Source organism: Xiphophorus hellerii, chromosome 18 (assembly GCF_003331165.1).
Source record: "Xiphophorus hellerii strain 12219 chromosome 18, Xiphophorus_hellerii-4.1, whole genome shotgun sequence".
Lineage (NCBI taxonomy): Eukaryota > Metazoa > Chordata > Actinopteri > Cyprinodontiformes > Poeciliidae > Xiphophorus > Xiphophorus hellerii.
In genome coordinates, this window is record NC_045689.1 from 2,660,871 (window position 1) to 2,688,761 (window position 27,891).

The 27,891-nt window shown below is 36.2% G+C and overlaps 2 protein-coding genes across 2 annotated transcripts in view; one reads left to right on the plus strand and one right to left on the minus strand.

Moving 5' to 3' along the window:
* The first annotated feature begins 470 nt into the window (after positions 1-470).
* gdpd4a (glycerophosphodiester phosphodiesterase domain containing 4a) lies at positions 471-14,783 on the plus strand. Its single transcript, XM_032544868.1, has 14 exons — positions 471-537; positions 612-671; positions 765-863; positions 1,671-1,764; positions 3,706-3,851; positions 4,983-5,065; positions 6,046-6,196; positions 7,104-7,322; positions 7,996-8,153; positions 9,176-9,323; positions 10,620-10,702; positions 12,286-12,365; positions 13,518-13,639; positions 14,664-14,783. The coding sequence occupies exons 3-13, from the start codon at positions 774-776 to the stop codon at positions 13,595-13,597; spliced, it is 1,332 nt and encodes a 443-aa protein (XP_032400759.1). The 5' UTR covers positions 471-537; positions 612-671; positions 765-773; the 3' UTR covers positions 13,598-13,639; positions 14,664-14,783.
* Positions 14,784-20,606: 5,823 nt separating this feature from the next.
* myo7aa (myosin VIIAa) overlaps positions 20,607-27,891 on the minus strand; it is a 43,306-nt gene continuing 36,021 nt past the window's right edge. Inside the window, exons 39-49 of the mRNA XM_032545635.1 lie at positions 27,671-27,824; positions 26,583-26,738; positions 25,504-25,609; positions 25,319-25,432; positions 25,048-25,135; positions 24,193-24,299; positions 23,906-24,091; positions 23,207-23,323; positions 22,806-22,889; positions 22,577-22,696; positions 20,607-21,567 (exon numbers count right to left, since the gene is read on the minus strand). Of these exons, the coding sequence (XP_032401526.1) occupies positions 21,475-21,567; positions 22,577-22,696; positions 22,806-22,889; positions 23,207-23,323; positions 23,906-24,091; positions 24,193-24,299; positions 25,048-25,135; positions 25,319-25,432; positions 25,504-25,609; positions 26,583-26,738; positions 27,671-27,824 (1,325 nt within the window). The 3' untranslated portion in view covers positions 20,607-21,474. The remainder of the gene's footprint in view (positions 21,568-22,576; positions 22,697-22,805; positions 22,890-23,206; positions 23,324-23,905; positions 24,092-24,192; positions 24,300-25,047; positions 25,136-25,318; positions 25,433-25,503; positions 25,610-26,582; positions 26,739-27,670; positions 27,825-27,891) is intronic.

A 27,891-nucleotide genomic window follows, 5' to 3' on the forward strand; every position in this document is an offset into this window, starting at 1 on the left:
CAGATTTTGTTATGTGGAACATGGGAACATTTTCTTGTTATAAGTGAAATAATTTGTCTTTGGAACTAGAACGTTTTTAATCAATATTAATGAATTGTTAATATAAAACAAGCTACCATTTCTTGCTGGAACTGTGAGTTAGCACAAAACTAGAAACTCGACCAAAAATACTTGGTCATATTTTGCGTTTTTTCAGTGCAATATTCAAATTTTCTGAGGTGCTGAATTTTTGTTTCCACTTTCTAAAAAGAGTGAAAAAAAAAATAATAATTTTGTACAATATTCTCATTTTTGAGCTGTACTTTTCATTTGGATTGGCACTGGAAGCATCCATATCTTCCTCTTCACTTGTGCAGTTTCATATTATTATTATAAATCTGAATGTCCTGGATGATTCTCCGCTTTGTTTATTTGCCTTGTTGCTGTTTTTTTTTAATCTCCAGGTTTAATTTTGGGAATCTCGGTTTCTGGTTCCCCTGGTCTCTGGTCCTGCTGGCCGTCGCTGCAGCTCTCTTCACCTACATCGCCCTGCTACTGGTACGCACTCTGATAAAACCCCAGCCAACATTTCTGTTTTCAGGCCCCTAACTGTGTTTTTACATGTTGCCCAGGTGTTGGCGGTGTGTCTGCTGTCTGAAGGTCAAAGGTTATACCTCCACTGGAGCCACAAGGTGAACACTGAGACGCAACTTGTGGCCGTTCTGCTGCTCCTCACAGAAAAACCAGAGGTGCTGACGTGTTTTCTGTCCTGTTTGTGATGTTAGACCGGCATCATGGTGACGCTGGTGTTCTCCGTCACGGCCACTGGGATCCTGTCTGACCTCTGGAGCAAAGAGTGGAAAACTCTCCAGCTGTCCCTGCAGGTTGGCGACTCCTCACACCACAAAACGGCAGAAAACTGGGAAGCAGAATCGTTTTTGCAGCTCTGTTCTTGAATTTCAATCAAAGTTTGGAAATACTTGATATTCAAAACGCAATCTAATGTTTGATTAAAAGTCTAAAGTTGTTAAACTATATTCAGTTGAAAACAGAGATTTTTTTATTTTTTCTCGCTGAAGTTAAATAAAACTAAACTTTTCTTGTTTTGAGTCAGTTAGAATCACCAAAATTATTTCTATTTGCTAAATGTCAGAAAACTGAGTGAAATTTTTTTTCTTTTTTGTAACTATTTGTATATTGTAGTTTAGCATTTTGTTAGATTAGGAAGGTAATTTACCTTAGCAGGACTGTTTGGATTGTTTCAGTGTTATAAATATTTATTATTTCTAATCAGTTATTGATCTGTGTACTTGAAATGAAGGTTGTTTTGTATTTTAAATGCCTGTTTTGTCAGGTTAAACATAAAATTATTTTAAAACATAAAATGTTGTTATATTTTAGCTTATTTTGTCCCAGCACTCAACCTCAGGGAACTTTCAGCTTTAATTCACTCTGTGAACATTTAATCTGAGATTAGATCACAAAACATTTGGAATATAACAGTAATAAATGATATTACATAACGGTGAAATTTTTTAGTTAATTTCTGTTGTTTTGTTTTTGACTCCAAAGTGGTGCTGGAAAAGTTTGGAAACTTACCTTGAGAAAGCTGAAAGTGTTTGAATCTTACTGTCTGAGTCTTTGCTCATCATTCATGAACTTCGTCACGTTTCGGTTATTTTGTTTTTCAGGTGACGGCTCCTTTCCTCCATGTGGCTGCGGTCTCGCTCATGGCCGTTCTCTCCTGGCCGACGGCGTTGCACTTTTTTCGTATGAACAAGAAAGGTAAACGAACCGATAGAAGTCACTTTCTCAGTAATAAAAGGGATGTATCATGTAAAATCTATTTATTTAGCCAAAACAGTGCAGGTTTGGGAGTGGCCTACACTGCAAAAACACAAAATATTGCAGATTTTTGTCTAGTTTCTGGTGCAAATATCTTATTACACTTAAATTAAGACAAAACTAAGTTATGAGTAACTTTTCAGCAAGATATAGGAACTGGTTTAATTTCTTAAATATGGATTAAAAAGTACTAATTTCCTGTATAATGTGGGGAAAAGTGTCTGGTTGTAAGTGAAATAATCTACCAGAGGAACCAGAAATTTTTATCAATCAATAATTATTTACTTAAAGCTTAAAGCTCCTGTATCTTGCTGAAAAGTTGCCTGTAAGTTAGTTTTGTCTTATTTCAAGTGTACTGAGATATTTTCACAAGAAATATGATTAACAAAGGGACATATAGTGCAAAATCCACTTTTTGAAAGCATTAAATATATGTTTTGTGTACTTTGAGTCTGTATGAGTTCAGAAAATGTTGAACTCTTTTCTAAAGCACACAGGCGAGTTCAGCTCTGGTTCAAAAGAACAAAGAGAAGGTTTAGGAGCAAAAACATAAAACATTATCAAGTATTTTTGTCTAGTTTCTGTTGCAAATGTCTTATTATACTTATTACATTTAAAATATGACTAAACTAACTTACAAGTAACTTTTTAGCAAAATATAGGAGCTTGTTGATGATTCAACTAAAGAGACTGGGCAGAAACAACCTCCAAAGAGAGTTTCAAGCCTAAGGAACCACAAAGAATACATTTTGCTACAAGATATTTCTATATGATATGAAGATTTTTATAATAAGATGTTTACTGGACGGTGATTTTCTGGTTAGATCATCTCTCCTCTCCTTCCTTTATGGCTTCAGTGTCTTTCTGTCCTGCATGATGTCAGACTCTGAATGGCTCTGACCCTCCAGGTCTCTGCTTTCCTCATCTCGTCTCCATGGGTACGGCCCCTTGTTGCCATGGTGACTCAGCAGATCCAAAGATGCTGAGTCACTTCAGGGGTTCTCCTGTAAGAAAAGCATCAGAGTAACGTTACAGCTGGAGCTCTGAGCGGAGATGATGAAAGGGAAGCAACGTGAGGCTCCTGTTTGCCGGCTGATGGGTTTCTAAATAAATCAGGAATTCAGTAGAAATGTCCTTTATTGTCCCACAATGGGGAAATATCTGTGCAATAACAGCAAATAGACTCACGCACTGCAAAAACACAAAATCTCACTGAGTATTTTTGATCTGTATTCTAATAGAAATATGTTATTATACCTGAAATAAGACCAAAATAACTTAAAGCAACTTTTCAGAAAGATATAGAAGGTGGTTTTAAGTAAATAAATGTTTAATATTGATTTTTAAAAAGTACTAGTTCGACATGCAAACTATTTAATCAATAATAAGACATTTTTCCACATTACAAGTGAATTAATCTGCCAGTACTTTTAATCAGTATTAAAGAATTATTGACTTAAAACGTTAAGCTCCTATAAAACTAAGTTTTGCATTAAAAAAATAAATCAGCCTCTATATTTGGAAACCTGGAAGAAACGGGAAACAAAACCTACAGCTGTGATTTCAGCAAAATGTGGTTCTACAGGAGGACTGAAGACAAACTCACGCCGCACTTTTAAGATGTTTCTTTGACTGCAAGAAAAGTTGAAACTCAAACATCTGTCGGCCATGTTGTGTCCCATCAGCTGACTCATTTTACTCTTTTTATGTATATTTTGGTTTGTTTACATGTGTGGAAATGTATTTAGACTCATTCATATGATGTAACATTTAACATTTTGGTGACCTTGTTACCAACATTCATAATTAAATGAGATAAATAATGTCTTTAACTTTACTGCAAGCTGCTGATTGTTGCAGCGTCTTTTTCCTGTTTTTCAGTCCGTCAGGTCGTGGTTCTGGCTCTCTACCTGTCCGTGTTGTTCTCGCTCTACCTGGTTCCCCTTGGCATGTACTCGCCCTGCATCAAGGAGGCGGGAACTCTGGGACCAGCGCCCACTCTCATTGGTCACAGAGGAGCTCCAATGGTAAGACGGGCCTTTAAGCAGGAACACTTTGGTTTAGTTAAGGAGAATCGCTGCAACGTTGTGTTGAAATGTTTCCAACTGAACCGTACATCTGCTCAATGTTGGTTTTAAATATGAGTCCTGATTTATTTCTGGGCCTATTAAGATAAATATTTTTGTTAGATGTTGAATTTAGACTTAAATGGGAAGTTTCAGAAAAATGTTAAATGGATCTTTCTCTCCAAATTTAAGTTTAGTCAATTACCTACAGTAACTGACGGGTAAAGAAACGAGCAGAAACCTGGAAAACATGATGCAACATTAAAAAAAAAACAACTAAGGCAACAGAAAATACTGTAATTATAAACAATGGAAGCAAAGGCCTGCAAAAAAACAAAACAAATGCTGAAGTCACAGGAAATAGAAGCAAAAAATGAAGCAAATGGCAAAAACTGTAAGTATAAAATGCTGCAAAGTTGCTCTACAAAACACAAGTCCTCCAGACCAGCAGGGGGAGTCTGCAGTAGGTATCATTACTGATTTAAACATGCTAATGTTCTACACAAAGTTTAACATCATTTCTTTATTCCTCCAACTTTCTGCTGGACATCCCGTTAAATCATGACGTCCCGTCTTTACTGAGGGATTCGATGATCGACTCCCCCTAGTGGTCTGGAATATTTCTGATCATAGAGCGAGTTTTCATCATTTTGTTCCTTTTGTTTGTTTTCTGTTGCGTTTGTTTTTTTGTGTTTGCATCATTCATGTTTTGCTGCAGTTTTCGCTCCTGTCCGCCACTGTAGAAAATTTACTAAGCATTAATGTTTGAGAGGAAGATCCTTCTGACATCTTCCTGAAACTTCCCACTGAAGTTCAAACCTGGGGAGTCGGTTCTGCTCCTTCATTCTGGACCAAACTCTGCTTCAGGAATATTAGAAAAATGCCTTATTTCTGTCCTGCTGCAGATATTTTCTGTAACATATTAATAATTTTCTGCAGACATTTCATCTATTTCAAATTTAGTACAATGTAACTTATATTAAAACAACAACATATTTTTCTGGAAAGTGAATTTTTCATTTTATATTCTAGTCCTTCAGATTTGGAAATCATAACTGACTGGATGTTGTTGCTGATTTTGTGTTTTTGAAGCTCGCTCCAGAAAATACCTTGATGTCTTTTGAAAAGGCCGTTGAATCAGGAGGAGGCGGCCTGGAGACGGACGTCACAATAAGGTTTGATTTCACGTTTATTCATGCAAACCTGCTGGAATTTCCTTCCAGGTTTGTTGTTGTTTTGTCTCCATCATTTAAATCTAATTTAAAACACTTTTTCACCAGAGATGTTTCAATGGCATCATTTATTGTTGGGTTTTTCATTTCTTTTCATTTTTGCTTTCATTGTCTTGCTAGATTATTTTGACCATATTTTGTTTTCCATTGATCCGTATTCCTGATTAATATTGTGTGTAAATATAAGTCATGATAACAAACTTTGCTGGGCGATAAATTGTTCCAGTAATTATTGCGATAAACAATAAAATTATAATTTTAATACATTTTCATGATTATGGTATAATAATGCAAAGACTAATAAACTTAAATTTTATGCAGAACCCAACTCTTGAACTGGAAGACATTTTAAATATCCAAAATAAAACAAAACAACCAAAATCTGTTTACACACAATAAAAACGGATTATGTAAATATTAATCACCAGAATGGAAATTATTGAGCTCATGTTTATTTATCAGGCGATTGATCAGTTGCTAATTGGGACAAACAATAAGCAGATAAATAAAGTTAGTTGGATTTTATTTATTCATCTAAATGCCTCATAAAGGATTAAAATGTGAGGATTACAGATTCTCCCCCTAGTGGTCAGAAAATGCTGCAAACACAGAAAGTTTCCTGGAAACTAAAAAAAAAAAATGTTGCAAATAAAACCTCAGGCAAACTGATGCAATCAGAGGAAATAGAAGCAAAATGGAAAATGCTGAAAGCAGCAATAGTTATTTTTTTAGGGATACTCGGCCATGCTAATCCAGTTAGCCTTTAGCTCCCTATTAAACATGCTGATTAGCCGCCTAGTGTGACTCTGACTTGGTTTAGTCTAATAAAACTAACAAACCGTTTGGTATTACCTCATGGTTTCTTTTCCAGCTTTAATGTTTCCCTGTGAAACTTCGATCACACGCCGTGTTTTTGTTTGCAGTTATGACGGCGTTCCCTTCCTGATGCACGACTCCACGCTGAGGAGGACCACCAACGTCGCCGAGGTTTTCCCCAATCGGACGCACCTGGACGCCGCCATGTTCACCTGGGCCGAGATTCAGCAGCTGAACGCCGGCAGCTGGTTCCTGCTGGTGAGTGTCGGCGTTTCTACACATCATCACGTTTTGTGACAGGTCAGATTAGAGCTACTTTAACATCTGGACATCGCTAACTACTGCTTCTTTAAACAGCAACTTGGAATTTTTAAACCAAACAGTCCCAATTTAAAAGTGACCTAATAAAGTCTAATGGGCCAAAAAAGAATCATTTCAAAAATTATTAATTTTAAACACATTTTTGTATCTTTTAAAATATTTTTATATATGGAGTTTTAGACTCATTTACTCTAAAAGCATAAAGATGATTTTATATGGTTTTATTTAGTTTAAGTTCCTGGTTTTAAATCTACATTTATGCATTTTTAAAGTTATTTGAATTTGTGATATAAACTCTGAAAAGTGTGGCTTGCATTTGTATTCGTCTACCCTTACATTCAACTCAGTCCCCACTCTTTTTTTTTACTGGTCCAGTAAACAGTAAAAATGCATGATGCTGCCACCACCATGTTTCCTTATTCTATAAAATCTCTTTCATTCTTTTTAGGTTGTTTTTCTACCTGAATATATTTTTTGGAGATGTTTTTAGTGTGTTGCTGCATCCTAGAACATATTTTAAAATTATGTTTGAATCTTTTTGATAACTGAATCAAGTTCAGAATCTCATTTTTTCACAAACTGAAAACGGAAAGAGAAGAAATTCAAAGTTTGTGTGAAATCAAGAACCTTTAAATAAATAATTTTAGAAGCTAACATTTAGCACGTGACTCACACACCCACACCTATGAAAGCCGATTAAATTTTTTTAAAGAAAAGTAACGACTTTTATTCTGGAAAATCTGGTACGACTTTAACAAAAATGAAGTGAAGGTTGGGGACAGATGTTTTATGCTTTTAATTTGAAATCTTCTTCCATTTTGTAACCTGTTTTTCTGTCCTGTAGAGGGATCCGTTTGGAACCGCATCGAGCCTTTCTGAGACGGATCGCTCTCAGGCCCAGAACCAGTCCGTTCCCTCCTTGGCCCAGTTCCTGGAGGTGGCGGCCGCCAGCGGCAAACTGGTGCTGTTTGACCTGCGCAGGCCACCGTACGGACATCCCTACAGACGCTCCTACATCAACACAACTCTGCAGGTCATCCAGGCCCACATCAACTCCTCACAGGTAGGCTGCACTGCAAAAACACAAAAAGTCATTTATCTAGTTTATAGTGCAAATATCTTAGTTCACTTAAAATCAGACACAACTAAATTACAAATACATTTTCAGCAAATATAAGAGCTTATTTTAAGTCAATAATTGTTTAATATAAATGAAAAACTCCTTGCTCTACTGGCAGATTATTTTACCGATAAGAATGTTTTCCCTTGTCATAAGTGAAATAATCTGCCAGAAGAGCAAGTAGTTTTTTAATCAATATTAATGAATTATTGACTTAAAATAAGCTCTTATATTTTGCTGAGAACTTTGCTTTGTCCTATTTCAAGTTTAAGATATTTCTGCAAAGGAGTAAAAGGGCCAAAAAATCAAATTATGAGAATAAAGTCATAATATTGCCAGAATAAATTCAAAATATTACCAGAATGAAGTTAAAATATTACCAGAATAAAATCAAACGAGAATAAAATTCAAGTATCAGAATAAAGTTTAAATAATGCGACTTTATTCTGAGATTTATTTTTTGCTATTATGGCTCTTATACTCCGTTGTATATCAGCATTAGAAACTAGACAAAAATATTTTGTTTTTGTAGTGTTGTTGTTTCACATCATGGATGCATAAATGGATGCCAGTGTGAGTTGGCGTACTGGTTCCACTGGTTCCACTGGTTCTGCAGGTGCTGTGGCTGCCGTCTGAAGACCGGGCTCTGGTTTCCGGTCTGGACCCGGCGCTGCAGCAGACCTCTGGACTGAAGGCTTCCATCCAGGAGCTGACGGACGACGGCATCAGCTGGCTGAACCTGCACTACAGCACCATGTCGCAGCAGCAGATCTGGTATGGAACCACTGCACACCACAGCTCCCAGTAACTTCAGCTAAAAATTAAACCACTAAATGGTTTTAAATACAGATGCAAAAACAAATGCAGATTTTTAACCATTGTTCAAATTTTTTCCTCCAATATTTGCAATGAATTTCTACAAAAAATGTTCTGCTTTTGGTAATGTGCTGGCTGAACCCGGGCTGTGAGGGAACAAAAAGCTAAGAGACGAAGAAAAGTTCAACAAGCTCTCAAATTATTTCCCAAAGAGCCTGAAGAGCAACAGAGAAACGGATGAAACCTGCAGGAAGCAGGAAACAGGAGAACAACAATCATTCAACAATTTAATCTCCTGACTCGTCCTCAGTGAATCTTCAGCTTTGATTCACTCTGTGAATCATAAAGACATTTATAATAATGCTAATTTAATCTTTAAAAGCTCATTTTTATCTATTAGATGAATTTGGAAGCCATAAAAAACACTTTATTACTCAGAAACTTGTATTTATTAAATAATTTACTGTATTAAAATTGAGCTTTAAAAATATTCAGACCTGCTGTGTCTGAACACTGATTGAGATAAATAAGTTTATGGTTTAAATTTAACAAAAAATAACTGCATAATCTCAAGGTTCCCATTAAATAAGAATCATTATTAAAAATCACGTGAAAAGTTTGATCATGCAATAACTTTTATAATAACGTTAATTTAATTTGTAAAAGATTAAAACCTGGAAAACTGAAATGTTTGGTTTGAGACTTTTTGAAGTTTAGAAAGCAGCAGCACCAGTTTGAGTCGATAACCAGTTTAAAGTGGATAACCAGCTTGACTGGATAACCAGTTTGAATCAATAACCAGTTTAAAGTGGATAACCAGTTTGAATCGATAACCAGTTTGAATCGATAACCAGTTTGAGTCGATAACCAGTTTGAGTCGATAACCAGTTTGAATCGATAACCAGTTTGAATGGATAACCAGTTTGAATCAATAACCAGTTTAAAGTCAATAACCAGTTTGAATGTGTCTCTGTGGGCAGTAAGCTCCAGTCGGTGAACATCAGCACCAACCTGTACGTGATCAGCCAGCCGTGGCTCTACGCTCTGGCCTGGTGCGCCGGCGCTCAGTCCGTCACCACCAACTCCGTCCACATCCTGTCCAGCATCAACCAGCCGCTCTTCCTCATGGTCAGCCTCTCACACTCTGACTTAAGGCGCCTTTTTAAGGTGGAACTCACATTTTCTATTGCAGCAGGTGTAAAGTAGAGGCGACTCCATAACAGATTGATTTGTTTTAGTAAACTAAACACACCAGTTATAGATTAATTATGTTATATTAATAGGTTGCTATTTAACAAAATTGTACTCAAGTAACTAGTTACATTTACTTCAGTAACTTTTTGGAAAAAATTACTTTTAGGAGTATTTTTACAATGCTGTACTTTTTACTTTTACTTGAATAATTTTATGAAGTATTTTTACTCTTACTTCAGTAATATTTCTGGATTTTCTACCCACTGAAAGAAAAACAAACATTTTAACCAAAAATTCACCAAAAACCTGCAGATTTTGTTAAATAAGTTTTTTATTGAGAGAAACTGATTTGGAACATTTTTATTTTGCCTGATTTTGTTATTTTTTTGTTACTTGTATGAATTATTGTTGTTTTGGTCCTTAAAATAAATAAACTTCCACTGTTTAATGTTTTATTTTGAGTTTCTTTGTTAGGGACATTAAAGGTTAATTAACATTTCTGTAAATGTGCCAGAATTAGCCAAAGGGCTTATTTTCATCTGTTAACTGTGGTTAAAATGACTCAACTGCAAATTTAGTCAATAAATACAAACAATAGATATAAAACAAGGAGAATACAACACAATTATAAAATGTACACAGAGGAAGCAGGAGTAATAAATATTTATCACATTGAAACAATCCAAATTGTTTTAAGGCAAATTAAACACAAAATACAAAGAAAGTTACAAAACAATTTCTAAATTTTCTTGCTAAGTTTTCTGGCATTTAGCAAATAGAAATAATGTTGGTGATTCTAACATAAAACAAGAAAAAGTTTATTTTGATTTAACTTCAGTGAGAATTTTTGTGTTTTTATTCGGTGCATGAAAATAAACAAAATTTACGCTTTTAATTAAATGTTAGATTGAATTTTATTACCAAACTGTGTAGCTTGAATATAAAGCATAATAACCCACTTATTATTATTGTTATTATTATTATTATTATTATTATTATTATTACTACGCAGTGATGCTCTGACGGTCCATTTGATGGTTCTGGTTCTGATAACAATCACGTCAGGCGGTGTGGGAGTTTTATTTATTTTTAATTTTTTTATATTTAAGTCTGAACTTCCTGCAGATTCTGCATGTTTGTGGTTCTGATCAGTCCAAGCTGTCTTTCATAGGAATGTTGCTGTTGGTTCTGACCCGTGGCGTAACTAAACCCGGTTCGTTCTCTCTCCAGACTCCAGAGGAATACACCCTGATGTGGATCCTGACCGACTTCGTCTCCGCCTTCCTCATCTTCGCCATTTTCACGTTCCACTGGTGAGAAACCCGAACACAAACATCCTGCTGGTTCTGATCATCACGGCTGCCGGTCGGGTTTAATGAAGGAAACAAAACTAAAGAGACGGAACGGGTCAGGATTGGGACGGAACGGGTCAGGATTGGGACGGAACGGGTCAGGATTGAGAGGAACGGGTCAGGATTGGGACGGAACGGGTCAGGTTTGGGACGGAACGGGTCAGGATTGGGACGGAACGGGTCAGGATTGAGACGGAACGGGTCAGGATTGGGACAGAACGGGTCAGGTTCGGGACGGAACGGGTCAGGATTGGGACAGAACGGGTCAGGTTTGGGACGGAACGGGTCAGGATTGGGACGGAACGGGTCAGGTTTGGGACGGAACGGGTCAGGATTGGGACGGAACGGGTCAGGTTTGGGACGGAACGGGTCAGGTTCGGGACGGAACGGGTCAGGATTGGGACGGAACGGGTCAGGTTTGGGACGGAACGGGTCAGGATTGGGACAGAACGGGTCAGGTTTGGGACGGAACGGGTCAGGATCGGGACTGAACGGGTCAGGTTCGGGACGGAACGGGTCAGGATTGGGACAGAACGGGTCAGGTTTGAGAGGAACGGGTCAGGATTGAGAGGAACGGGTCAGGATTGGGACGGAACGGGTCAGGTTTGGGACGGAACGGGTCAGGTTTGGGACGGAACGGGTCAGGATTGGGACAGAACGGGTCAGGTTCGGGACGGAACGGGTCAGGTTCGGGACGGAACGGGTCAGGATTGAGAGGAACGGGTCAGGATTGGGACAGAACGGGTCAGGTTTGGGACGGAACGGGTCAGGATTGGGACGGAACGGGTCAGGATTGGGACAGAACGGGTCAGGATTGGGACGGAACGGGTCAGGTTTGGGACGGAACGGGTCAGGATTGGGACAGAACGGGTCAGGATTGGGACGGAACGGGTCAGGTTTGGGACGGAACGGGTCAGGATCGGGACGCCGGCACCAACATTTCTAACTTTATTAATGTTTTACCTCTCAGTAAAGAGCAGAAACTTTATGAACTCATGTTTAGTGATCAGAAACTTAAATTAAATTTCTAGTTTTCTTCCAATTGGAACAACGAGACGGATGTTTGGTAATCCTCTTTAATCTGTAATTTTCCTGGATTATTATGGGTAAAAATATTCCAGACTTAACTGATTGTTTAGATTTTTGTCCTGGTTTCCTGTCTCCTTTCCTTCTGTCTTCCTTTCTTCTCATTTCCTCGTTTCTTGTCTCCCTTATCACTTCCTTGTATCCTATCTCCTTCCCTTGTGTCCTGCTTTTCTTTCTCTTCCTTTTGTCCTTCCTTATCCTGCATGCTTTCCTTTTCCTTTCCTTGTTCCTCTAATCTTCCTTCCTTGTCATGTCTCCTTTTCTTGTGTCCTTCCTCCCTCCATCGTTCTTTAAACCCTCGTTTCCTTTTTCTTCCATTCCTTCCTTGTGTCCTGCTTTCTCTTCCTCCTCCCTTCTGTGTGTCCTATCTTTTTTCCTTGTGTCCTTCCTTCCTTGTCCAGTCTGCAGATGAAAGCGGTTCTGATCTGGTTCTGTTCTGGTTCTGTTCTGTGTCTCAGGTGGAGAGAGCGCGGTTTGCCCTTCGTGTCCGGCAGCCGGCACACCAACGACAACGGACCGTACAGCAAGTTCAGAACCGGTAGGAGAGAAAAGTTCTTCCTGCTCCGGTTCTGTTGCTGCTTTCACCAAAACATGAACTTAAAGATAAAATGCTTATGGGTCACATAGAGCTGGACAATAAATCAATAACAAGATATATCATGATAGACACGTGATCAATATCAATAGGTAATACATCTGATAAATAATTTCACTGAACTTCAGTCCCGAACCGCACAGCATCCTGGGAGTTGTAGGCAGAGAAAACACTTTAGCTAAACTAGGTTGGTGGAATCAACTCACTCTCTCGCTCTCTGGTTGCCTAGCAACAACCTGCTGGGTAACGAGCAGTTTCAAGTTCTCCAACCCCTAAATTTGGTTACCTAGCAACGACCCACTGAGTAACCTGCGCAGCAGCAGTTTCAGGTTTCTCCACTGTGCCTCATAACTGCTTAAAAAGAAAAAAAAAACAGGAAAAAACTGAGTAAAACAGGAGACACACACCAGTATTTAAAACAACAAATAAATCAATAATTATTGATGTGGACCGATATAAAACGATGATCAGTTTTCAGCCATATTGTCCAGCTCTAAAGTAAACAAACATCAAGTCCACAAACAAACTTAAATTGATTTTATATTTGATCCTCATGTCAGCTGAACCATTTGAAAAATTTATATATAAAGTTTGAGTTATTCAACATTCTGAAAATGTTTGCCAAAAAAATAATTAAAGGTGTTTACGATAAAAATGACAGAAAATCTGGTTTCTGAGAAGCAACGAATCCAAACTTTCTCTCACTCAAACCTGTTTAAAGTAGCATCTAAATGCTAACATGCAGCAGCAGCACATATGCTAATGCTACATTAGCGCCACAGTCCATTTTTCTAAAGAGGTTTCATGGATGATCAGGGATTCCTCAAACACTTTCCATCAATCTGATTTTTTAAATGACCTAAATAACAGATTAAAAACAATAAATATATTTGTTGTTGAGTAATTTATTTATTCAATAATTTAAGTGTTTTTGAATTGAAAATCTTGCTTATTTTGTGGCTCATGTAGTTTTCGATGAATAAATATTAATAAATATTCGATTAATAAACTTTGTGATTAATTTCTATTAAAACTTTTCCATCAGCAGAGTAAATGAAGTGAAGTTTGGTGTTTGCATGCTGTGTGTCGTCTCAGACTCCTCAGAGGTCATCTGTGTCGGCTGGAGCTCTCTGCACTCTGACCCCCCGCTGCAGCTCATATCTCCCTCCCCCTGACCTTCAACCCATGACCCCTGCATGCCATGTCATCCTTTCACTGTATGACCACATTTCCTGCCTCTCTATGTGATCATGTTATAGATCTATGTCCCTCCTACACAAAAATCACGTTTATAATCATCTGGATCTTTTATTTATTGTTAAATGAGCAAAAACTGTCTGAGCGTCAAAAAAATGTTTTTACCAAACCAACAATAAACATGAAAAACTTTGACTAAAATTTATTTTCTGAACAACAAAATCAGGATTTTAAAACATTTGTTGAGTTTAGATTAGTTTAATAAATAAACTAAAAACTAGATTAAGGGGCAACAAAATGAGGTTTTGAGTAAAAGTCACTAAACAGACGTGGACCTGCACAAAGTTCGGTTATTTAAAGACAAACAACTGAAACTAATGTTTTCTACTGTAAAACTTAGGCTGTTATCATAAATAATTTGTTCTTAATTCACCAGGTTAAATAGGTAAATAATAAATTTACTTTGTCTGTGATCATTTTACCCTAATTAAAAGAAATAAAGTCGGCCGCTGCTGTAAAATGTCTGAAACACAAAGATAAATTGTGATTAACTGATTATTGGAATAATTGTCAACTAATTTAGTAATCTATTAATCATTAACTGGATTATACAGACTCTAAAAAGACAGTTTGCTAAAAGAACAACATATATATTCAGAGCAGCAATTAATCCAAAACTGTCCAAATATATATAAATTTTACATTTAAGATCAAAAACTTAAATATTTTTTACCCAAAACTAAAGTTTGATAGATTTATCCTCACCTATTAAAAAGATCTCTTATTAATCACTTTTGCTAACTGATGATCAATTTGTAAATAAAAAAAATACTCCGATTTTAACTAAGCTGTTAGAAATAGACGCATCATTTGAACACTAGTGAATTTTAGGAACATTTATTTTCTTATTTGAAAACTTAATTTATTTCCTTTTATGTTAATTTTCATGTGGTTAAATGAAAACTCTGCAGAATGAGACAGATTTCTGTTCATCTGAATAATCTCTAGTCTCGTTTAATCTAATCTGTCTGTCTGTGTTTGCAGAGCTGAGCGATGTTTGGTCCATCTCCAGTGTCAACGTGCGACCCGACCTGCGGAGCTCTCCCAGTTCTCCCAGTGGCCCCCACCTGCCCACCATTACAGAGGAGTGACTGGAGAGTCTGGCTTTACAAATATTACATCTCCAATCATGAACCGAACAGAAAATTATGGAGTTACAAAAATAAAAAGAAAGAGAAGAAGCAGAAAGATGTTTCCTCCACTCACCTACTTAACTGCATGACTGAACTGGTGATCCAAACGACAGACTGACTGGTTCCATCTGACCCAGTAAGATCCAACATGGCGCCATGAAGGAGGGAATCGTCAGGAAAAGACTAAAAACATCCGGCTGTAGTGAGATCTGTAGATACGGAGAATGTTATTAATATGAACAAGCTTCGTCTTTTACTGTCAGGATGCGTTAAAACGTAACGGAGATTTATTGTGACTTTAATTATAAACATGTATGAAAATGATCCAGAGCTTCAGACGTCGTTTTGAGATTTAGAGGAAAATAATCTCCATAAATGTAACATCAGGATCTGCCGGAAGTTAATTTTATACAAATGTTTATCGCTAAATGTTTCCTGGACTCAAAATTTAATCTTCTCTACATTCCTCTTTATGGATCACTGATCTATCTGATCAGTGATCAGATAGATCAGTGATCAGATAGACTCCAATATTTGAACAGAAAATTGATTCACTGAAAATCTAAAAATGACAAAAATCATACAAAATATCTATAAAATAAAACTAAAACAAGTTTTCATCAAGATATAGGAGCTTGTTTTAAGTCAATAATTTCTGAATATTGATCATAAAACTGGCAGATCATTTAAATCATAACATGGGAAAAATGTGTTGCTATAAGTTAAAGTTGCTAAATTTGTCACAAGTTGCTTTTAGACAAAAAGTCGCTAAACATGGCAACAAATTGACAAAGTTGGCAACGTTGACTCCCCTGGTCCTGACTAGGAGTGGCTTAAGTCCCTCCAATAATCCACACACGTAGCCACGCCCCCAGTGCCGCTTAGCTCCGCCCACTTTGGTGAAATTCTTTAAAATGATCAGGGGGCGGAGCTAAACTTTCATGGGGGCGGTGGGGTAGTTAAAGTTTAACAACATATTAACTCTCTGATTGGTGCGTCTCTACTACTGTACACTACAAAAACATAAAAACTTACCAAGTATTTTTAGTCTAGTTTCTAGTGCAAATGTTTTAGTACACTTGAAAAAAGACTAAACTTACTTATAGTTTTAGAATACAGTAGTTTGTTTTAAGTCATTAATTCCTTAATATTAATTTTTAAAAAGTACTAGTTCCACTGGCAGATTATTTCACCAGTAAGACATTTTTTGTTATAAGTTAAACAGTGGAAGTAATATTTTTTACTTGTCTATATTAAGGAATTATTTACTTAAAATAAGTTCATATCATTTAAAGTGTACTAAGATATGTGTACTACAAACTAGATCAAACTTGGTAGGATTTTGTGTTTTTACAGTGTACTACTAGCTGTACACTGTTGGACTGACAGACTGAATGTAGACTGGAGATCATTTAGTTTTTTTCAAACTGAAGTGAATGTACGTCTTTCTCACAGAGACTGAAAACTGAAATAATTTCTGATATAATCAGCTTTCTGAAAATATCACCAAGTTGTTAAAATGAGGCAATTTTATTTTTTACCTTTAAAACTATTTTAAATCTGCAATCCAAATATAAAATATTTAGAAAAGCAGTTTATCTTTAGTTTTAGAATGTGATTCTGTAGAAATAAATGTTAATATCCTGTAATTTATTGTTTTTACCTCTGAAGGAAACTCAAAGTCAAACTGCGCCCAGCTGATGTGATGTCATCCAGTTTTTATCTTATGATTATTTGTGTTAAACATCGTAGCTGATCTTTAGGCCAGGCGTTTAGGCTACAGTTATGACAGCACAGCTCTATTTATTCTATTGAATATGACGTTTCCACCGTACGACCGTTCATTTTTAGCGAGCGAGTCTGGTGGCAATGCAGCGCCGCCGCATTGGTTTTCCTCTGGAGATGCTTTGCATTTTGAGCTTTGCATGTGTTGGATTTATCCAGCTCTTCTTGTTTTATAGATCCAGATGCTACTTTTATATCGGTTGAAGCTCACGCTGATAATTTGTTCGTTGTGTGTTGGAGGGGAATCCAGATGTTCATGTGTGATTTTTTTTTAGTTTCAGACGAGTTTTGAACCCATCCTCTCTGGGTTTTAAGATTAATCTTAATAATGAAAAATGAGACGGACATTTTGGGAATATTTGGACACAACAATTTGGTTGAAAAACTTTAACCCCTTCAGACCTGACGTCCACAGAAATGGACATGAGTTATTTCTGGGTTTAAGCCAATAGAAAATCAGGGATTTATCATTTGAATGATTATTTGTTACTGATTGGTTTCTTATTGACCAATGATATCGGTCATTGGCATCAGAAAAAACAAACGATCTGAAACTAGAGATGGAAAAAATTTCTATTTTTTACATCAAAAATATAAATGTAAGTTCATGGTAACCTGATGAAATTTTATTTCTTTTTTTTTTACATTTTATTCTTGTAATTTAAAATATTTCCTGTGATAGTACTTTAAGTTATTTTTGAAAATATTTTTTCCAAAGTTGAATATCCATTCTGATGAAAATCAGGAGTTACCAAAGTTTAGTTATTTAGTTTCACAATTATTTTAGTTATTTTTATGTTTTTTATAAATAAAAACAATGACTTTCTTAAACTGCTTGTAACATAAATGTTTGTTTGTTTTTCTTTATTTTAATGCTGAGGTGGAATAAAATTTAGATTTTTTTTCCTCTGTTGGTAAAATTCAGGTCTGAAGGGGTTAAAGAGCTAAAACCAGTTTAGCAGCTGTGAAGTGTAAACGAGGCACAGTTAGTATTCAGAGTTTTAGTATTCAGAGTTTTAGTATTCAGAGTCTCTACATGCTGCTGACCTGCATGTATAATTACTAGAGAGAAACTAAAGTTGATCGTTTCTTTTTGTTGCACATTTCCAAACTTAAAAGCCTCATTAGAGGAAACAAAGCTGCTTGTGGATTTATATTGTTCAACAATTAAACTCAAAAACATGTTTTTATTGCCGTTTTTTTTGTGGGGTGGAAGGACAGAAGTTAGAGAAATTAAAGAGAAAATTTCCCTGAATTTATGAGATTAACTCCTGAAACTATAAGCAAAATGTAATTTTATTACAGAGACTTTATTTCTTATGATTAAAAGTTAACAGCTACACTCACTGCGATTATTTACAAGAGTAGATTTGAAGTTTATAGCCACAAAAGAAGAAAAATATTAGGAATTGTTTTTGTTTGGGGGAAATAAGCATTCAAATGTTAATTATAATTATTATTAAAACTGCCGACATTTTGTTTATTTCCGGTTAGGAAGCAGGAAAACTTTCTCATCTTGAAGCTTAAAGACTTTTCTGAGCTGTAATTGATCAACGATGTTCAATAGATATTGGTGAAAAATTATTTATCATGTAATGAAGTAAATATTGAAATCATTAAAGTATTATTATACACCCTGTACTGCACAAAAATGCCTTTTTTCTTTTCCAGATATTTATTTCTCTTATTATAAAAAGCTGCTGTAATCTGTTTGTGATAAAAAATAAGTAGATTCAAGAAACTTCTTCTGTTTAACAGTTATTGTTTTTTCTGCTTCAAAGATTCACTGAATGTAAGTACATATACAGAGCTGTGAAAAAGTATTTACACCCCTCCTTTAATGTTTCAGATCATCAAACTAGTGTTAATTTGACACAAAAATAACCAAAATTCAGTTTTCAAATGATTTTCTTATGTGAAGGAGGAATAGATATTACTAAAATAGAACTTGATTGACAACATAAATTTTGTAAAAATATAAAAATTCACTGATCAGATTCACAAGTTATTAATAAGAAAGACGGAAGAAAAGAATCATGGAGAAAATTCAACCATCTGGTAAATTTCACTGCAAAAACAAGAAATTCTTACCAAGTATTTTTGTTTAGTTTCAAGTGCAAATATATCAGTAAACTTGAAATAAGACTAAACTTATTCAAGAGTAACTTTTCAGCAAAATATAGGAGCTTGTTTTAAGTTAATTCTTTAATATTTATTTAAAAGTTCTAGCTGCCCTGGTTATTATTTCACTTATGGGAAAAATGTCTTGTTATAAGTTAAATAATCTACCAGTGGAACTAAAACGTTTTTATCAATATTAGAGAATTATTTACTTACAATAAGTTTATATATTTTGCTGAAAAGTTACTCTTGAATTAGTTTTGTCTTATTTCAAGTTTACTGACATATTCGCACTTGAAACTAAACAAAAATACTTGGTAAGATTTCATGTTTTTGCCACGTTTACATCTGAATGGTTCAAAAGAATAAAATAAAGATTTGGGAGTGGCCTAATCAAAGTTCTGTGTTCAGACATTAAACTGTCCATTCATGCTGTAAAAACCTTCAGTGTTGCTGATTTAAAACTATTTTCCAAAGCAGAGAGAAACAGTGATGTAACAAACTGGTTACCAATGAACATGGTGGAAAACCATTTACTGGGTTTGGGGTTTGATTACTTTTCCACGTTGGATCAAGTTTGTTTGGAAAACCATTTTCCCTTCAATGAATAAAATCATTTAAAAACAGCTTTTTGTATTTGCTCAGATTATTTCATGTTTGGGACAAAAGCAGGAGGAATCTGGGGTGTAAATACTTTAGTTGGTAAACAACAGAAAAGGAATAAAAAGTTTTTACCCGTCAAAATGATGCAGGAATGCAGATCCATCCGAACCAGATCCTGTAAACACAGATTTATTTCACTTTAAGTCAATTACCAATAATCACTTAAGTTATAAAAAAAAATTCCCAAATAATTTAGAATCTGTTATTTGAAACTGGGAATATCCACTGAAAGAGGGTGTACTTTCTTTTTACTGTGCCTGTGAGTTAAGGTTCACTTACTTCTCTGTGGGGTTTGATCTTCATGTCGAGTTCCTGGAGTTTGATGCAGCCGGTTTTTATTTAAAATCCCACAAACGCAGAGAAACTTTTACAAAATAAAATAACTCCTTAAGGGATTTAAAGTGATTTCAAAATAATCAAAATGTTACAAAGCTGTAGCTAATATCAGACAGCGTCTGAACAAAAACTATTCTATAAAGATTAAAAATAAAAAATGTTTTAAAACAAAATTTATGTTAAAAAAAATAAACAATGTCCATCCACTTTAAAAGATTTGACTGTTAATTTCTCAGATGTTTCTGCAAGTTCACAAAAAAAATAATTAGCAAAGAAAAACAACAAATTCCCTGGATATAGATCTGGTTATTTTTCTGTCACTCATCTTGACAGAAAAAAACCTGCATTAAACCAGAAATTATGTATTTTCTTGAGTCGTTTTATGAGCCAAAATACATTAAGTTCAATTTCATCAGTTTGACACGTTTGTTCTGTATTAATGATTATTTTCCAACTAAAACTCTTTCTGAAAATAACATTTTACTAATTAAATTTAATATAATTACACTGCAATGTGTGTTACAGTGAAATGTGGTTAATCCGCTTGTATTTTCTATCCACTGATCCTCTCAGAGGGAATTCAAACATTTTTTGGGTCAGAAGACAATAAACATTCAGTTATAGTTTGATGGCGGCTCCAGAAAAATGGTAAATCTAAACCAAATATTAGCTGAATTCCTGAACGAAAGAGGATTTAGACTGTAGTTGGAGCATAAAGGAGCGTACGGAGGAGGAGTTGATCAATACGAATATAAAGCAGAGCTGAAATATTCAGTTTCGACCTCTAAATGACCTTCAGACAGCCACACTTTAATCATCCTGTTGATCAAAAACAAAACATTTCCTAAATATTATTTATGAAAAATGAAAAAAACCCGAGAAACTCAGATTTTTCTTTTCAAGTTTTATCTCAGCTGGAGCATAAAAACGTGACATTATGAACATTATTTCTTTACTCTGCATGCAGTAATACAACCAGCTAAGACTTTATTAATTTCCATTTATGCATAAACAATCTAAAACAGAGTTAAGTCATTTAATATAAAATAAATTGCTCATATATAAGTATTTTCTTTCATTTTTTGCTTTTAATTCTACTCGTATAATGAAACAGATGATTATGGTTTAAAATGTCGCCCCCTTGTGGCGATAGAGTTAAAACATAAAATGAAAACCTTTACAGGAGATAATTATAACGAAGTATCACAGTCAGAAAGAAAATAAACTGTCATAAATTACACATTTGTCCCCTTGACATCATGACTTTATTCATGTAATATTAAAACTTTATCTTCGTATGACTATTCTCGTAAAATTACAACTTGATTCTCTTGATGACTGTATTTTTCTTGGTATGGCCTTAATACTCCGTCGTAGATAAAATCTCAGCTGTGTGTTTTATTGTATTATTAGTATTTGAGGTGATTTCTGACAGCAGGTAATTGATCATCTAAAGGAAGCGGCAGCGGCGCGTTGAAGGCGTTCGGCTCTCAGAGGTAGTCATCCTCGCTGGACGGCTCGTCTTCGTCATCACAGCTGTACTGGTACCAGTGACTGGGGCCTTCGCCGGGGTCGTCTCCGGGGTCGTCGCCGCTCGCCGTCGAGCTGTCCTCGGTCCGGTCGGATCCCGTCGAATACGCAGAAGGACTGCGGCTCATCCACCACAGCTGGTGGCCGAAGCTCCGCCCCCAGCTGCAGTGCTGACCAATGGGGCGCAGCAGGCGGATGAGCTCGGTGGCCTCCTGCCAATAAGACGTTCACTTACTGTGGCCCCGCCCAGAGCGCTGCTTGTTCATGTTGGTGAGCATCTGACTGATGTAGGAGGTCAACAGGTCGTCCATCTTGTAACCCTGGAAACGCAAAGCATCGATTTCAATTGGTTTGCGCCTGAATGACCAGAGAGGATCCATCGATCAGCTGATTACGCCTGATTGGTGATCAATAGAATAGGAAAACTGAAGCGCCCTCAGTGTTTCAGGTCCAGGAACGACTAGACAGCAACTAAACGCCAAATCAAAGTTTTTTATTACAGATAAATTGTGTAAGTTTGTGCTTAAAGGCTCTTTCTTCATGTTTCTGTGCAAATTGTGATATTTTTCTGTAAACTTATTTAATTCTATAATATTTTTCTGCTTCTAAAAACAACCAAAGTGCTTAAAACAAACAGCAGCTGTTTTTTTGGTGAAAATGAGTTGTTTCAAAAACCTTCTGGAATCTAACAAATCAGCAGGCATTGCCCGTTACCTAGCAACCACATCAAAGCCCAACCTGTTACCTAGCAACCCAAGCTGAACTCCAGCATGTTTGATCAGCTGTTTTTTTGTTTTTTTACCCCTGTATGTGCTGCACAATGGCTGCTGTAAAATATAAGTGTTCTGTTGTTGACCTACCATACAGGAACCACTTGTTGCATTCACGTTGGTTGTGCAGGAGGCTCTACTAGTGATTTTCAAATATGTACAGTTGAATAATTGCACATCTGTTTGCAGCAATTTTCATGAGTGAGTGTAAATGTTGAGTTTGGGGCATTTTCCAGCAGCAGCTCATTTGGACTTAAAGTGACAAAACGCCCTACAACACCTCAAAATAGGAAGAACTGAGCAGACTGAAATCTCACATACAAATGATTTTCAGCAAAAAATTTAATGCAAGTGTTCTGTATAGACCATAGACATATTCTAACCTCTTCAAGGAAGCATTATAGGTCACCTTTAAGTAATTTTCTAGGTTCAGACATTAAACTGTCCATTCATGCTATAAAAACCTTCAGTGTTGTTGATTTCAAACTATTTTCCAAAGCAGAGAGAAACGGTGATGGGTAAACTCAGTAAAAAATGAAGCTAATTCTCAGTCGCCTACCAGTGAAGTCTCACAGAGCAGCTTGCTTCCTTTGACCAGGTTTCCTATGGTGATGTGGAAGTAGGTGTTCCCGCTGCTCCAGTTGGAGATCTTGGTGAAGGGATGGGTGGTCAAGATGTCCTGCAGTACAAAGACAGCCTTTTGGTTTTCCTGCTTTAATAATGTAAAAATTCAACCCTGTGGAATCATGAAGCTCCCCATCTGAACGGTAAATGATCTGCAGACCAACCTTGGTCTTTGGGTCGATCAGACTGACTCCATGCTTGTTGATGGCGATCAGCAGAATCTCTGGGAAGTTGGGCTCCGTGGTTTGCTGCAGAGGAAACGCCATCATGTAAATACAAGGTGTGAAAATCTATAAACCTTTTCTGTATAGATTTGTTAAAAATTTTACCACCTATGGAAATATTTATTAACAACTTTGGAATGATAGTAAATAAAAAATTTTGTTGCACAAACCAATTTTGTCTGATTTGGGTAATGTTGGTGGGGGCTGGTTGACCTTTTGACCTTTAAACTTTTCTTAGTATCTTCACAGCAAAAGCACCACTAGTAAAAATTTGATGAGCAAAAACGTAGCAGAGTTGATCAGGTCCGATCTGAGAACTCGACAGGCTTCGCCCTGTTTACCTTGACCTCAAAGAAGGCGGAGCCAAAGGTCGGCCATTTATAGATGATCTTCAGGAACATCAGCTTAGCCTCTTCCCTCGATTTCCCAGGGTGCTTGTTGAAGTACGCGATTATAGACTGCAATCACAATTCAGATTAAAAGTTAACATTTTATTTAACATTATTACACTTAAAGCTGCAGTATGTAACTTTTATAAAATATATTTTTTTACATATTTGTTGAAACTGTCATGTAAAAACAGATCATCTGTGAAAAAATGCTCCTCAGCCTTCTACCAGGGCTAACTAGAAACAACCAATCAGAGTAAGTAGGCGGGTCTCAGCGATGTCAATCACAGTCTCGTGTGGCGATGCTCTGTGCTACACTGCAGTTAGCACAGAATGCTGTGAATGCTAAGGCTAGTTAGCAATGATGACAGAATAACAGTTTTTCTGTAACCATAAGTTGTTTCTCCGTCATTAGCACTTTTAGCAGCGAGTACATAAGATTGATTGACAGCGCTAACCCCCTCCTCCAGGCTCTGATTGGTTGCTTCTGGTGCATTTCTTCAGATGGAAATCATAGCTCAAAGAGTAGGTGTGGGAGATCAATCTTTTTATTAAACTGTCACAACATGGTGACAGTTTTAACCAATATGTAAAAAACATTATTTTGAAAGTTACATAGTGCAGATTTAAAGGTTTTCTGAATGTTTTTACCCTCCTCCAGTCGTCTGGAGACATCTGGCGGATGAGGTCCTGGGGAACCAGCTCACGGAGCATCTTGGGAATCGAAGGAAAGTGGGATTTATTGTCGTCAAACTTCACCCGAAAGATCAGTGCTGCGAGGTGGAAAACCTCCTCCCGAGAACACTTGTGGTAGCCACGCAAATACTTAGGCAGCTCCTGAGAGGAAGGCGACACAGAGGAGATGAAACGCAGCATTACGCTGATTATTACCAGAAAGCAGAGTCTCAGTGGAATGATCATCATCTAATGAGGCCGACCTGGTAATAATGGAAAATAGAATCAGCGAACGAATCCTTCCCAGGAACTGTGCTGGTCCACAGCTTCTTCATGAAGAACACCTGGTAGGTCAGAGACGGGATGATTCCTGCAGGAGTTCAAGAAGCGGCGAGTCGTCAAAGGCTTTTTTGTTCATCTAAAAACCTTAAATTTGCATCAAGTTCACAAAGAAAAGCTCTCCAAATATGTCTCTATCTCAGTTTTCAGGCATTTAGAAAATAGAAATAATTCTGATGATTCTAATTAATCAAAAAGAAGAAAAGTTTAGTTCTGATTTAACTTCAGACATTTAGAAAAAATCTGCATTATTTAAATATATTAGAACATGGATGCAAAAACGTCTCAGTTTGGCAGTAACTAGTTACATTTACTCAAGTAACTTTTTTGAAAGCGTTTCTTTTCGGAGTATTTTTTATTATTCTCTACTTTTTACTTGACTATTTTAATTATAAAGTATTGTTGCTCTTGAGTAAAATTACTGAATATAATTCATTCAGTCATTTCACTGAATGAAAAACAAAAATTCACCAGACAGACACACACCTGTAGTTTTTGTTCATATTGAAAGAACTTGAATTTTATTTATTTTTTTGTAACTGAATTATTTTCAATTTGGTCTCTACAATATCAGAATAACCACATAACTTTATATTTTGATTGGTTGGTTTGTAAAATACTAAATGATTAATGTTTTGATCAGCTACTCAGTGCTGAGTAATTTCTTTGATAACTACTTTTTACTTTTACTGGAGTAAAAATATGTTAAAGTGCTGCTTTTGTAGCTGTTTTAAACATAATCAAGTATTTTCAAGCTTTCAGCGGATCCAGGAACAAACCGTCTTTAGCTGGTCGGGATTTCTTGATCCAGTCTGTTAAATGGCGAACAAAGTCGAAGAAGAAATCTCCCTCTGGAACGCTAATGACCTGCAACATGAAAGAAATTCATTTATTACAATTTATTCTTTTATCGTGATATTACAAACATTTTGCTATAACTTTCAGACGTTAGCAATTCTCATCACTTCAGGTTGTTGAACTGTTAGCTTGCCATAATTTTTGTTCAGTTTTGCTCCTGAAAACCTGGTAGTGGAGTTCGTGACCTCTGACCTTTTCTGAGATCTTGACAAAGAGGCTGAACCCTTCGGAGGATTTGAGCAGCAGCCTGGTGGAGATGTTCTGGCAGAAATCCTTCGCCTTGGTGCTGGACTCCACCTCGAACGCCTGCAGGTTTGAGTCCAGGACGGTTAGAAAGTCGATGAGGAAGGTTCAAGCGTCGGGGTTTTGCTTCCTACCTCATCTGTGTCGTCTGGAAAATAAACTTTGTGAAAGATTTGGGTCGTTTTATGTTGAATGGCTTCCACTTCCACCAGATGAGGGGGGTACTTTCTGGACCCGTTCCTGTGAAAAAGGACAAAAAAATCACATTATTTATTTATTTGCTGATTTTATTCATTTACAGTTCAAAATGAACACGTCACAAATTTTAAAGGAAAAAAAGTTTGAAGCAAAAATCTTATACTGCGTTCCATTTCTCTCAAAAGTTAATTCACTATATCAAAACATCAACCACATATATACATTTTTAAACACAAAACAGGAAATATATATATATTAACACAAGAATAAATCAATATACTTCATTTTACCTTGATAGGATATTATATTTTATTATTTTCTTAAAAGTCCAAATTAGTTAAACACCAGAAGGCACCTCAGAAATAAATCAGTTTTTCTTATTGGGGCTGCAGCTAACAATTATTCCAGTTATGGATTATTCTGATGATTAAAAGACAAAACAAATAAGACTTTTATTTTACCACTTAAGTCTTTTTTACAACATTATAAATACATAAATATGCAAACAAACAAATAAATTTCTAAATAGAAAATATAAACATTTTACCTCTCAGATTGAAACACAGCATTACTTTAGTGAACGCTGATATGTTGATTATTTTTTTGATGAACTGACTAGTAAAGGTGCTTAATAAGATTTTTTTTTTTTACTGCATTTGAACCAGATGAAGCTAGAACTGTTTTGTTTTTTATCTTAAATGCAAAATGTGTATTTTTTTACACAGTTTTGGCTTAATTATTGCTCTGAATATGTTACTCTTTAGCGATTAATTGGTTACTAAGTTAGTTGACAATTAATTTAATGAAATTATTAATCATGATTAATCATTTCAGTTTTAGTTTTAGTAAAACAATGTTCATCAAAAACAAATCTTTGTAAAATAAAGATTTTTTTAAAGGTTTTTTTAAGAGCAAAAAACCTCCTCATATCTTTAGAGATTTAGTCCCTCAAACAGAATTTGGAAATTAAATGTTGTTTTGTGTAAAACAAGAGCAGAGATGCGGTTAGTTTTACCGGAGCGCTTTGTGCAGCCTCTGCATGCAGTCTCCAGAGAGCGGGTGGTGTTTCTTGGACTGGAGGAACCGCTGGATGTGTGGCAGCAGAACGTTACTGGGAGGAAACAGACCAGTGCACAACCAGAGCAGCTCCCAGCCTTTCTCCTCGCTATACCTGCAGCAGAGAGAAACTCGTGCTCAGCTCCTGTTCAGAAAAAAAACTTCGATTCTTTTATTCTAGTTCCTTTTCAAACAAGGTCAAATTCATCACAAACTACAACTCAAACCTCTAAGTCAGTCTGAAACTCTCCTTGGTGGTCAGTGGTCGCCCTCTAGTGGTCCGTAAGGTACTGCATGTAAACGACCGTTAATTTGTAGTGAAGTCAACTCAAAGTGCGACGCTACAGTTAGCTTAGCAACGGATTGTGTTTAAAAATAATAATGGATAAGTTGCTTTCTTTTTAGTGACCTGGTCACTAAAAGTAAAACCTGAAGATACCGGTGTTAAGAAAACAAGGTCAGGATTATTTATATGATCGTCATTCACCAGCAATTTGATTCCTTTGAACAAGTCTCAGTTGGTGAGAACTGTTCTTTGTTTTTTATGACTTTGCTTACTTACAATGCTCCTGTCACACATCAATAGCTATTGTTATTCTTATTTACGTAACAAATGATTTAATTGGCGAATAAACACAATAGATAAATACAATAGATAGAAAATGATGGATAATTTTTATATTTAATGGTGCAAAAGAGGATTTTTTTTCTGTCAAAGTAACTCAAGTCTATTTTTCTTTTATTGTGCTTCTAAGTTACAATTAGCACTAAAATATTATTACTGCACAGAAGACTTTGTAGTAAAGAAACTTAGTTTTTGATTTCCATGTTTCACATTTACAAAGCAGCACCTCCCTATTCACTAGGATGAACAAAGAAAACAACAATAAGTGAGTTAAGAGACGAATGTTTTCATTTCCGGTTGTATAAATGAAGATGTGTAATTGTGGGGAAATTTCAAGCCCGGTGGTCCGTGAGTGTTTGTTAAATGGTCCTCAGCTCTAGGACTAAACTTCCTGTTTTTATGGTTTATGTCAGTTTACACACTTGACGTGATTGTCAGTGAGCTGCTTGATGATCTGACAGTAGATCTCGTCTTTCAGCGGTTCGGCCTTCAGAGCTCCTTCAAAGATCTGGTCTGTCAGCTCGTTGACGGAGCGCATCCGTTTGGACGGGTAGTCGCCCATGTACTTCATCATTGGTGGGATCAAAGGTCAAGGAGTCAAAGACCTGATAAACTTCCTGTTGTTAATCTGTAATTTTGGACA